Genomic DNA, 11,905 nt, shown 5'->3' with positions numbered 1-11,905 from the left:
TTTTTTTTTCGTATTTTAATCATAGATGCTACAATATTCAACAAAGTTTTAACACATCCAAAGGCAATTTTCATTCAACAGAGTCACAGAGAAAAAAAGTCATCTGACATAAAGTAAGACTGATATGCATGTCTTTTTTATATTCTCATACAGTCTGAACATTCATTTACTTGGTCAGCTCACCTCTGGAACTCAACTGTGACGGACAAAAAAAAAAAAGGCAAAATGCAAAGTTTCGAATGGTTGCAAGTTATTAAGACATGCAGTTTACTAGAACAAAGGAGAGCCACACTGGCACTGCATTGTGTTGTGTTTAATTAAGAGGTTGTTTAATGCAACTCCCCTTACATAGCCACAACCAAGTATATACAATCCAACTGTCTGGGAGAATTCAGGGTTCCTGTCTTTACAGAAACACTGATATAATTAGACCATAGTAAGTACTGTTAGCAATGACTGTACAGCAGCATAATTGTTATGAATCTGCAAGCTTACAACCTCCCTACACTCTGCACACATTAAAAAAATGGAGCCAATTTAAATGAATCTGGTAAATATTGATAAGAAAGATAGAAGACAGAAAGTAAGGAAGGAAAGATGGATGGATGGATGGAAGAAATGATGGCTGCAGAGAAGGAAGGAAGGAAGGACAAATGGAGAGTTGGAAAAATGTAAGCAAAGATAGAAGACAGAAAGTAAGAAAGGATGAATGGATGGAAGGAAGGAAGGATAGATGCAGAGAAGGGAGGAAGGAGAGATAGATGGATGGAAGAAAGGAAAGGAGAAAGGAAGGAAGGAACAAGGGAAGGATAGATGCAGAGAGGGAAGGAAGGACAGATGGAGAGTTGCTTGGAATGAACTAAGAATGGAGGGAAGGAAGGAAGGAAAGAAAGAAGCATGGAAGGAAGGAAAGGCCTGGAAAAAACTTCAATCTGACTCTGAAGGAACCATAAAGTAATCAGGAATAAATCCTAGCAGACTCGTGTAAACCTGCTCGAGTTAAAAAACCCCAAACAAAAACAAATCAGTTTGAGTTCAGAGAGCCATGATTATATTATCTTATTGCAATTAGCTACATTCTTACTCAAAACACCACAGATTATAAAGCACAGATATAGCAAATAAAACTTAGTTCAATTTCTAAGAAGTGGGTAGAATTTGCCTTTCAATGATCTCAAATATATTTACAAAACAATTTTAATAAAATGACTATAGAGCAGAGAAACTGATCAACAATATGGCAACTTTTTCTTGTAAATGTTTACACCCAACACTCCTGTAATGTTAGACTTGCTGCAGCTGAGAGCAAAATGATCCCATCTTTAAGTCCAATTATAACTTCAGGTACCAAATTTCTTTTCATTTTCAGACAAGTTGACTTTATAAATTCCAAATAAAGAGACGTAAACTTGTTTAGAAGAAACAGACCAACCATGAATGATTATTTTTCCCAAATTTGCAAAGTTGGGTATGATGCCATTTCATTGCCACATCAGGCACTTTGCAGGTCTTTGGCTTCCAGAACACGTTCACAGGGAAAACCTTTAAGAAACACTAAAAAAGGCGTCCTCTCATAGCTTGACATATAGATGCATTAAGACGAGGCATGTTAAGCTGTGGGAGAAGTGGCCTTTAATGCTAAGAGTGCAAGGAAGGGAGGTAAAATCAAGTAAGGAAGAAGAAGCTGTGCAATGTTTCCATGGTTCACAGTTACGGGGTAGAAATAAATAACTGGATGAGTATTAACAGTGCATGTAGGGTGGAATATTAAATTCCTGAAAACTGTGATGGCTGAAGGCTTGAGAGGGACGGAGGCTTTAGAAAATCACTTGTTTCTGTTTGTGAGTCAATAAAAATGGGCACTGAAGTGCAAAAGGAGGCTTGGAACAGTACAATGTCTTTCTCAAACATCACATTACGGAAAACTGAATGTGTAAGGCATGGTAGCCCTTTTAGGCAGGGACTCTGTGGATCTGCCACTGCTCTGTGGGGAAGGTACGAGGTGTATCCAGTCCTCCAACCAGAAACGCCTTCGGTTTCACTCTAGCTGCTGTCGTTTTCCTTCCAACTAACTGGGATAATTTACTGACTTTCAAAGCGTTTCAGCATTCACCCTCTGTCCTGTTTAGCGTCCTGGACAATGTCTTCCACAGCTGTCTGTCTGCTTCCCTCTCTTTCTCCACCCGTGTGATCAACATCCCCCCGAGGGGGAACCTCCTCCATCAGTCCCAGCTGCTGTCGCGACACCGCCGTCACTGGTTGCTCCCGGCGGCCAGCGCGCGGACCCGGTGTCGACTGATGGAGTCCTCTAGGAATGCAGCTACCTTCTCACTGTCCTCCTGCAGGTAAACATACATAAATATGAGACTTTAATCAGTTAAACCAACTTCTGAAATAAAGAACAAGCAACCTGATGCGTTTACATTCTAGGTGTTTAAAGATGACCTATTTTGCTTCCTTGAACAGATTAGGATTACATTACATTTTGAACAAAATCATTCTTACATAATGATAATTCAGTCTGCCTATTTTAAGCACTTTCATGAATGAGCTGTTTTAGGACCTCCTGTCACTTTAAATCCGAATAAGCTGCTGCTGGCCACGCCCCCAACTCAGCACTTACACTCGCAGGTAGATATGGCTGCTAACAGATGCACTATTATACAACCGCACATCTTTGAAAAGCAGAAGGAGAGCCTCCTGCGCAACCAACAAGAATGCAGCAAGTGGTTTCTGTATGGTGAGTCAACACACCACACAAGTTTGAAAAGTCAAACTTGTCTTTTCCAGCAGCCATTGTAGAACACTTGAACCACCTGACCAAACATGCTGGAGCTCAGCTTGGGTTGCTAGGTGACAGGCTGGACTCAGCTGGGGTTGCTAGGTAACATTACACTGCCCACAAATTGTGACTCAACAACTTGGAAGTTTTCAAAATGGCTGATTTTTCAGACACCAAAAAGTATCAGCTTATTGCCAAAAATGTCTGGGTGGGTTTTAAGAAGCAGGTGAGACCAAAATGAAAGTATAAAACATGCAAAATGTGAATTTTAAAGATCATCAAAATAATTTTACAAGTCAGAAATCAAACCCCTAGTTATAGGCAGAACCTTAGAAAAATTCTTATGCATTGTGGTTGTATTCAAACATTTTTGTAAAGAAGAGTGGGTCAAAATTCCTGAACATTGATGAAGGCTAATTGAAAGCTAACACCAGAACATGATGGTTTTTCCACATAGGTCCAGGTTGGTTGGCATAGATTTTCCCTAATAACTGAACTCATAATTTGAAAACAGCTTTGTATATTGTTACTCAGCTTATATTTGTCTAGAAATTAGTTTGATGAGCTAAAACATTTGACAGTGACAAGACAAAAAAAACCCAAAACCCCCCAGCCCCCAAAAAACAGAACAAATCTGTATGGATTGAACCATTTTTTCACTGCAATCTAAAGTAACATGCATATAGATGTAAAACAAATGCAATGAAAACTTGCCATGTACCTCGTTTATGAAGGCATAGTGGACGAGTTCACTGGCGAGGTCTTTTGGAGTGTCCGCTGAAAGTTTCATAGGTAATATTTCAGCAAAACGAGAATCCAAACTGTGTACAGTTCTGTAAATAAGTCTTCAATAATTTCTCACACTTTAAATCCAATGAGCCTGACGGTTTCACTGTCTAATATGGTGTCTAATCTAAAAACACTTCTAAACGTACTTGGAAAGATGTCACAGCTTAGCTGCCGATGAAGTTTGTCGTCCATCTTCAGAAACAAGGAGAGCTGAGGAAAAGATAATCTATATTAAACCGAGAAGCTCAGATTAACCCATTTGAGAGAAAAAAAGTATAGCCCAGTATGTTTCATCATTAAGGAGCTCAACTGAGACGCACAGAATGGGCAAAGTACCTGTAGTACTGTGTGACTCACATGAGTTTTGGTCCCTTCTTCATTTGATTCCAAATTACATTGCATCTGAATAACCTGCAAAAGCAACATACATTGACACAAAGTGTTGATGTGTTTTTGGTGATAATAACAGACATGAACAGTCTTCTAGTTTTACAACAGAATGTTCTTTGAAGCTCTACCACGAAAATATGGTGATTTCTTAGCATATTGTGTGGTGAATGAAGTTTGGTGATGCGCCACTGCTCTGGCTCCAACATTAAGAAATCTCACTAATTGGCTAAAATGAAAAATCAATAATCTCTACACCAATAAATACAATGCCACGATCATGCCGGCTGGGGAGAGAGGAGCACACACTTCCAAATAGTGCATACAAGGTAGGTTGCTGGGAGACAAGATGTAGCTTTCAGTTTCTAAGACTGCAATTCAAATGCAGATGAAAGAAAATGAAGTCTGGCATTGTATTTAGCAACAAGGAGGATGTAGAAAAAACAAGAGCAGCAGTTTTATTCAATAATTACCTCTGCAAAACAAACTGTGTGAATGATTTATTCTGTCTGAGATATGTGTGAAAAGCTCTACACAGGTTAAAACTGTGCAGCAAAATAATGTGTTTTTATGCTCAGCACTTTGTAAACGAAGCCCCCTCATCTGCATACTTTATTAAGCCCCGACAGTGTCTGACTCTGATGGTAGAGGTGCAGAAATCTTAAATTTTTATAGGAAAATATGGTAGATTGTGGGCCAATACGCCAGTGCAGATATGGAGGTACTTAGAGTAAGGTGATGTTATAATTGCCTTCACATATTAATTAGATTTTCCAAATATGCCGCAATCTGAAGATGTTTGAAAAGCTGTGGATCAGGTTTAAATGGGGCTTGTGGTGAAATTTGAAAGTCTAACCTTCCTCGTTTCTGTCTCCTGAGGTTCAGGAGTTGGTGTTTTCACCGTCTCAACCTGCTCCTGAGACAAGGACAGAGCTCGAGGGACGGGGTGAGGCCGAGACGTGGCAAAGTTCATCAAGGGGTAAATCCCATTCCTGTTGAGAGGAAATGATGTCACGCTAAAATAACAGATGCAACAGCTGATGCAAAACAGATCTTAGACTGAACTCTTCACTTACTTAACATCCTCCAGAAACTTGTCAAGCTCTAAAGGGGAAACATGGGAATACCTTGAAGGGACAGAGGAGAAGCATGGTGAGTGTTCGGCATCACCTGTCAGATGACGTTCAAGAATAGCTAAAAATACAAGAAGTTTTTTATTTGTACTTGAGCTGAACTCCGGGTCTGTCATCATGTCTAATCTCTGCCATGACAGCGTTGGGGTCAAATGACTTTGTTTTCTCCTCCACACAGTTCTCAGGAAGCAAATCTGCAGATAAGAAAAAAAACCCTCATAACCTTCAGGAACAAAAAGGCCTTGCTCTGTCAGGTTCAACATTAAAAAGAGCAGATGGATGTTTTGGGAACGGGAATCTTGACAGCTTGGCATCCGGAGGTGATAAAACTCACACTGGTTGTTGATGAGGCAGTGGGCGGCGAGCAGTTTGAGGGAGTGGACTTCGAACAGGACTCTGTGGAACAGAAGGTCGTGAGCTGTGGGACGGAGGTTGGCATCGTGACGCAAACACGACTGCGTGAACTCCTGCAGAGAGCCAGAAGACGGTCACTTCACACAACTGAAATTTATGGCCCAAAGTTGCGAAGCATTTATTGAAATGTAACTCTTATATTGCATGTACAATAAAATATGAAAACCATAAAAGAAAAAATACAAGCCAAACAGGAAGTTGTAATTATGAGTTACAAAGTCATGATTATGAGATAAGAGATTATAAAATGACAGTGTGATAAACAATTAAAAAATTTTCCAATGTTAATTCAACATGAACCATTTTAAAAAAAGTATCTTTATGGCATTTTGTACACACCTTCATAGCAATACATTTCTGAAGCAACTTTTGATTCAATTTCACCAGTTGGTAAGAGGTTTTTGTATTTTGCATTTTTACCCAAATCTGATTTTTCCCTCCATTGAATAAATAGAAAATTATTTATCATGATCTGATTGTTTAATCTCATAATCTTAATAGGACTGTGTACCTCTGATACCCACTGCATGACTGGGTATGCTGTGTTATTGTGTGCCTTTTTTTTATCCTTGTTCCCTTGCATTGATGCTGTATATTTAGGCCTTGCAATGAAACTCACTCTCATGAGAGGGTCTTCCAGAGATTGACCTGCATTTACAATGGCCTCCTTGGATACAGCAGAATCTCCATTGGCTTGAATTTCCAGTACTGCCATCTAGTGGCACCAAAAAAAGATAAGTTAAATCAACTAACAGAGAGAGATAAACAGCAAACAAATCAGTTTTAAGTCTCACCTCTAGAGCACAGATGCCAAAGGAGAAAATGTCTATGGAGTAGTCATCCTCACCAGCTGAAAGATTTAAATAAAAAATAGAATCAAAACAGAAAGAAATGTTATGTACCAAGAACACAGTTGTATTTTTTTCAATCTGCATGTCATAAAATATAATTTTCTCCTTAACAGGTTTATAATCTAAACAATAACATGTGAGATGTTACATTTAGAAAGTAGTGGGCAAAAATTAAGCCAAAACTAAAGAAGCTGTGTGCAAAACATATGCACACAACCAGCAATAACACCGGTCAACAGCCAAAGTATTTGTCTGGGATTTTTCCAACTGTTTTAGGGTAGTTTCAGGTCAACTTTCTGAACTATAAATGCAACATGAGCATCAAAATGCACGACTTGTTCTCAAATACGAATCGGTTTCCTGAGAATCTGGGATCAATGAGTGGTGAGCAGGAGGAGAGACTCCATCAGGACAGAAAAGAGATGCAGAATTTTGGACAATGAAGACGTAATGTTCAATTTACATGTACGTACCCTTATCTGTGTTTATTACTCAATCCAAGTTTGTGACATTTAATTAATACACTCTATTAGAATTTTTTTTTTACCTAAAACCTTTTGATGAGAAATATTAATTGAAATGAACTGATAATGTCACAAAAATGTAATCAATTTAGTTAGAAGATCGGACTTCTCTAAATTAAATTAGAATAAAAACCTGTCCTGATTGAGATAGATGGATGTCATTTTTGCAAAACAGTTCTAATTCAGTTGCGAAAACATAGACAATTTCCAAAAAAACTGTTTTTGTAACCTAGTCCTAGTAATCACTCTCTGCATGATGTTGCTGGTTTTACATCTTTGTTGGGATGGATGGATCAATGTTGGACAAATGGACAGACGGATGAATGGATGGGTGGATGACACAATTATGTTTAAAAAAATATCTTCCCAAACTCCCATATTTCTCCAGAACTTAACGATGTCAATTGATGCTAAAATTGGCAATCATGAGATGTTGCCCATTTTTAACAGTAAAATGATGTTGATAAACCAAGAAAATTTGAGAGAAATCAAACCATTGAAATGTAAAAACAAGGATCACTCAGCAGACTCACCTCCATATTCAGGAGCAAAAAAATGGAGATTCCTCTGCTCATCCCGGTGTTGCCTTCCTTTGCTGTGGACGCTAGCATCTGGGAACACTGATAGAAAAACCCTGTCAGTGTGTAGATAACATACCGATGGACTATTAACTATTGAAACACCTGGACATCTTACCATTAACAAACAGCCGGTGCCACACTGTGGAAATAAAAGTCAAGCATGTTTATTGTGCTTCGTGAAGTGAAATAATCTGGTTGCAGTATCAGAAGAAGCCCAGCTGGGAGCAGACCTGAGCCAATCTTGATGAGCCCATTGTGCTGGATGAAGATTGTGTCACAGGTTAGGTTGCCATGGATTATCGGTGGGTCGCAGGAGTGCAGATAACTGACAGAAAACATATTTAATGTAAAAGGAGTTCAAACAAACATCCATCATGTTAATTTTCTTTACAGGAAATTGGTCAGTACTTGAGTGCCGACAGAATCTGGGTACACCATCTCTTCCAGGCCTGAAAGAAAAAGAAAAACTTTCATTTCAGATTTGAATTTGCTACATGACAAAAAAAAAAAAAAGGTCTATTATATAATTTTGCGATAAAGAAAGCTTGAGGGGCATTCAGTGAGGCAAAGAAGAAGAAATAGTTCCTGGATAAATTGCTAAGCCATAATAATACCCAGGAAGATTTACATTTGAGAAGAGTAAGCCAAAAGGGTGTAAAATAATGAGTCATCCTTTAGGAAATATGGATCTGCAGTTCCCTAAATCACCTCAAGTCTACAACTGAATATGTGACCAAGAGTGACAATCCTGACCTTCACATTCATGGTTTTGTGGTTCTTTTTTGTCTTCTTCAGGAACTGCTTGAGGCTCCCTGAAGACATGTATTCAGTGATAAAAATGACCTGCATACCACATGTGGAAAAGGAAAAAACACATTGGCTGAAAATAGTGTGTTTAATAAAAGGCAGTGACAAAAATAAGAAAAGCAATACACTTCTCACCCGAGCCTGGGTCTCTTTCATGTCCAGCCAGTACTTGTGGAACTTAACAATGTTGGGGTGTTCGACCTGCATCAGGTTCTCAAACATCTCTTTGATTTTTTCCTGAATAAGTAAAAAAATATAAGGAATTAAAAAAAAAACAGCATTTGTATATGAATTTATACATGTTGTGAAGGTGCTTGTTGTGTAGTCTTGTCATATTACAGAAAGAGATTGCTTGAAATGAACATAAAAGTTAAATCATAGCAGCTTTGGAGTCTGATAAGCAAAGCCAGCAGGACAGTTCATTATCTATAATGACCAGCAGGGGGCAACTGTTACGGTTGCAAACATAATTGGATTATTTAGTTACATTAATGAGTATCAAAAAAAAGTGAGCTGGACATAAATTATAAAACGTGATTCCTACCCTTCATAAATATAGAAAACTCAGATGAGATTATTTTCTAGTTCTCTCTGTTCATGCTAGCAACAGCTAAAAGCTAAAAATGTCGGTAAAAAGAAGTGTGAAAAGGAACATAAATTAATTTCATAACTGGTTACTAACGTTTTCAACCGATGGGTTTTTGAGCTGCTGAATGACAATAAATGTGAGAAATTAATGTGCGTCAGAACCTGGAGTGTGTTAAGTGTGTTATGGTACCTCCTGTGCTTTGAAGACCTTTTTGTCTGAGAAGAGAACTTCGTTCCACACCACCTCAACGCCTTCCTCTGTGTCCATGGCCAGGGAAGCACTTTCCACGCCAGGGACATTTCCCTGACTGACCTGTAGAGGGAAGATGGAAAAAGACAAGGCTGTTAGCATGATAATAGCATTAAATGTAGCTTTTAGCCAGATGCTAGCAAGAATGTAGCATTTAAGAATGTTTGTAGCATAAATGTACAGTAGAGCAAGTTCGTGAATTAACTGGGATAAAAGAATAAATCTACCATTAAGACTGCGTCAAGCATGAAATGTACCATTTATTGTGATAAATTTAGCTTTTAGCATAATATTAGCATAAATGTAGCAATAGAAACAATGGCAGCATTCACCATAGCATTTAGTATGATGGCAGTATAAATGTATCATTTAGCATCATTCCTACAAACAAAAAGCATTTATCAAAATACTCATTTTCTGGTAAGGTGCTAGGGTCAATGTAGCATTTAACATCATGGTGGAATAATATGTAAGTTTTAATATGATGGTGGAATGAAATGTAGGTTTTAAAATAATTGTAGTATTAAATGTAGCATTTAGCATAATGGTTGAATGAAATGTCACCTTTACCATAATCCTAGCACACTTACAGCATTGGGTACAATACTAGTATAAAATGTAGCATTTAGCTTGATGCTGTTAAAATGCATCAATCACAAAAATCATTTAACACAATACTCAACATTTAGCCTGGTGTTAGCATGAATATTGGACACAATAATATGAAGCAAATAGCATGATGCTACATGCTTTGGAGCATTTAGCACAATATACAATGCTAAGTACAATGCAAGCATGAAATGCACCAGTTAGCATTATGCTACAATGATATACTGGAATTGCAATTAGATTACAATTTATGGAACATTTTTGTTTAGGTGTAGGTGTAGCAAGATCCTTCCCATATGAAGCAAGGGTAGCATTCAGCTGATGTTATTCAGAGATAAGTTAAAATAAAACTTCAAGATATGTAATCACCACATAGCTGGACTTTCCTGCTTCTGCAACGTCCAATTTCTGACCATTACATTGCAATCCAAGTGAGATACCACAATGTTAAGGTAGTGAATATAGACAAATGTCAAGTTGAAAATTCATTTTGAATTTTGTTTTGTGAAAAAATAGGAGTTTACAAATAAGAGAGCTTTAAATTAAACCAAGCTAACCTTATAATATCAGCTAAAAGCTCAATGCAGGACATTCACAGGATTAATCACTCTGGCAGCTCCATTGATAAAGAGTTCAATGAGGACAGTTCATTACTCAATTTTTTCATCCATTAATGCCCGAGTATGCTACAGCGTAGAGAGATGGGAGATATCAAATGCCACCAGTCAGCCATAACGTGATGAACAGTGACTGGTAAAGAGATGAGCAGCAGCTTTTGTAAAGAAGGTAGAGACGGATTAGCAGGCGGCTGTCACACAGGGAGAAGTGAGGGGATTGTGGACGGAGGATTTAAAGAGACGAGATCAAGCCACAAGATGGTGGACGTGGCGCTAAAGTACTAGCAACTGCAAAGAAACAAACGAAGCTGACAAAAGTGTAGAGTGAAGAGGCTGTGACTGTAATCTGGAAATCCCATGGCTCGATCACTGCAAGAGGCACCGCAGCAGCAAAAAGCTAAAAGAAGACTCGTCACAGGAAATACCTGTCTCAGCTCCCTAACCTCCTGCTATATTAAAGCAGCAGTGGTGGTGCATTAAATTGAGAGGCTGCACTGGGTTTGGAGTCCAGTCCAATAACGCAAGACCCACAGCTCCTACTAATCCTGCACCTTACGCCTGCGGCACTAATCAGTTTCTGCTTAAAGGATAAGAAGGAATCAATTTCTCAGGATCCATTTAACTACATATAAGTATAAGTGAAGTAGTAGATAAAGTTTGAACAATGACTGTATAGAAATACATATTTTTCCCCTCTCTATCTGTCATTTAATTAAATATTTCCAACATTATTTATATTTGCTAAAATATTGCCAGAATGTTGAGAAAGACAAGAAATGTATGGGCAGAAAATAGTCAAAAAATAGCAGATTGTGCCAACAGATGTGCGATTATACAATCATACGTCTTTGAAATGCATTAGTAGGACCTCCTACACAACCAACAAGAGTGTAACAAGTGGTTTCAGAATGGTAGATCAACCACAAAACACTTGTCTTTTTCAGCAGCCATTGTACACCGCATACAGTGATAAAACCAGCTTTTCAAACATGATGAAGGTTTGATTGGGTTGCTAGGAGGTTTTTGAAACTGCTCATTTTCCAGACACCAAAAACATTAACTTATTGCTTCCAAACAATTGTAGTTGAGACCCAAATGCTTCTAATTCTTTATTTAAATTCCTTTAATAAGCAGCAAAATAAAAGTTTTCTCCATCTGTGTGGTGCTAATAGTCTCATTCATTCAGGTTGAGAAAGCTTTTTTGTCCATACAACTGCCAGTCACTGGTTACCTTGTCTTTTTTTAGGCCCGTCGAGAGACGACCGAGTGAAAATCTTAGTTTTGGAAACAATCAGACCAGCCCAACTGACTCTACCAACCATGCCATGTTCAAAAGGTTCTGATGCTCAGTTTGAACTTGACTAGATGCCTGAATGCTTTCTGTAGATTTCCAGAGTAGTTGAAAATGACCAAATACATAATGTCTTCTGTTATTATTATCTCACCTGTTATCTGAAAATATCAGGTGGGCGGTTCTGAAAAGACGTACACAGACACAGAGCTTAAAGACAGTGCAGAAATTCATAAACCCAGTTGTTATTTGGGCTGGACCCTTTATTTAAATCACCGTAAT

At 38.2% G+C, this 11,905-nt stretch overlaps 1 protein-coding gene across 2 annotated transcripts in view; it reads right to left on the bottom strand.

The window, feature by feature from the left end:
- The window catches only part of nrbp2 (nuclear receptor binding protein 2), a 32,130-nt gene continuing 20,225 nt past the window's right edge, over positions 1–11,905 (bottom strand). Inside the window, exons 3-19 of one of the 2 annotated variants that reach the window (XM_005798532.2) lie at positions 9,047–9,169; positions 8,404–8,505; positions 8,215–8,304; positions 7,870–7,910; positions 7,692–7,786; positions 7,577–7,600; positions 7,414–7,500; positions 6,300–6,355; positions 6,125–6,220; positions 5,426–5,558; positions 5,183–5,285; positions 5,035–5,085; positions 4,815–4,950; positions 3,908–3,982; positions 3,718–3,781; positions 3,504–3,559; positions 1–2,339 (exon numbers count right to left, since the gene is read on the bottom strand). In XM_005798532.2, the coding sequence (XP_005798589.1) occupies positions 2,253–2,339; positions 3,504–3,559; positions 3,718–3,781; positions 3,908–3,982; positions 4,815–4,950; positions 5,035–5,085; positions 5,183–5,285; positions 5,426–5,558; positions 6,125–6,220; positions 6,300–6,355; positions 7,414–7,500; positions 7,577–7,600; positions 7,692–7,786; positions 7,870–7,910; positions 8,215–8,304; positions 8,404–8,505; positions 9,047–9,169 (1,419 nt within the window). In that variant the 3' untranslated portion in view covers positions 1–2,252. The remainder of the gene's footprint in view (positions 2,340–3,503; positions 3,560–3,717; positions 3,782–3,907; positions 3,983–4,814; positions 4,951–5,034; positions 5,086–5,182; positions 5,286–5,425; positions 5,559–6,124; positions 6,221–6,299; positions 6,356–7,413; positions 7,501–7,576; positions 7,601–7,691; positions 7,787–7,869; positions 7,911–8,214; positions 8,305–8,403; positions 8,506–9,046; positions 9,170–11,905) is intronic. The other variant, XM_005798533.2, reaches the window with a different exon arrangement.

Source organism: Xiphophorus maculatus, chromosome 21 (genome assembly GCF_002775205.1).
Source record: "Xiphophorus maculatus strain JP 163 A chromosome 21, X_maculatus-5.0-male, whole genome shotgun sequence".
Classification (NCBI taxonomy): Eukaryota; Metazoa; Chordata; class Actinopteri; order Cyprinodontiformes; family Poeciliidae; genus Xiphophorus; species Xiphophorus maculatus.
Note: the sequence above shows the minus strand (reverse complement) of the source record. Positions and strands in the feature narration are given on the sequence as shown.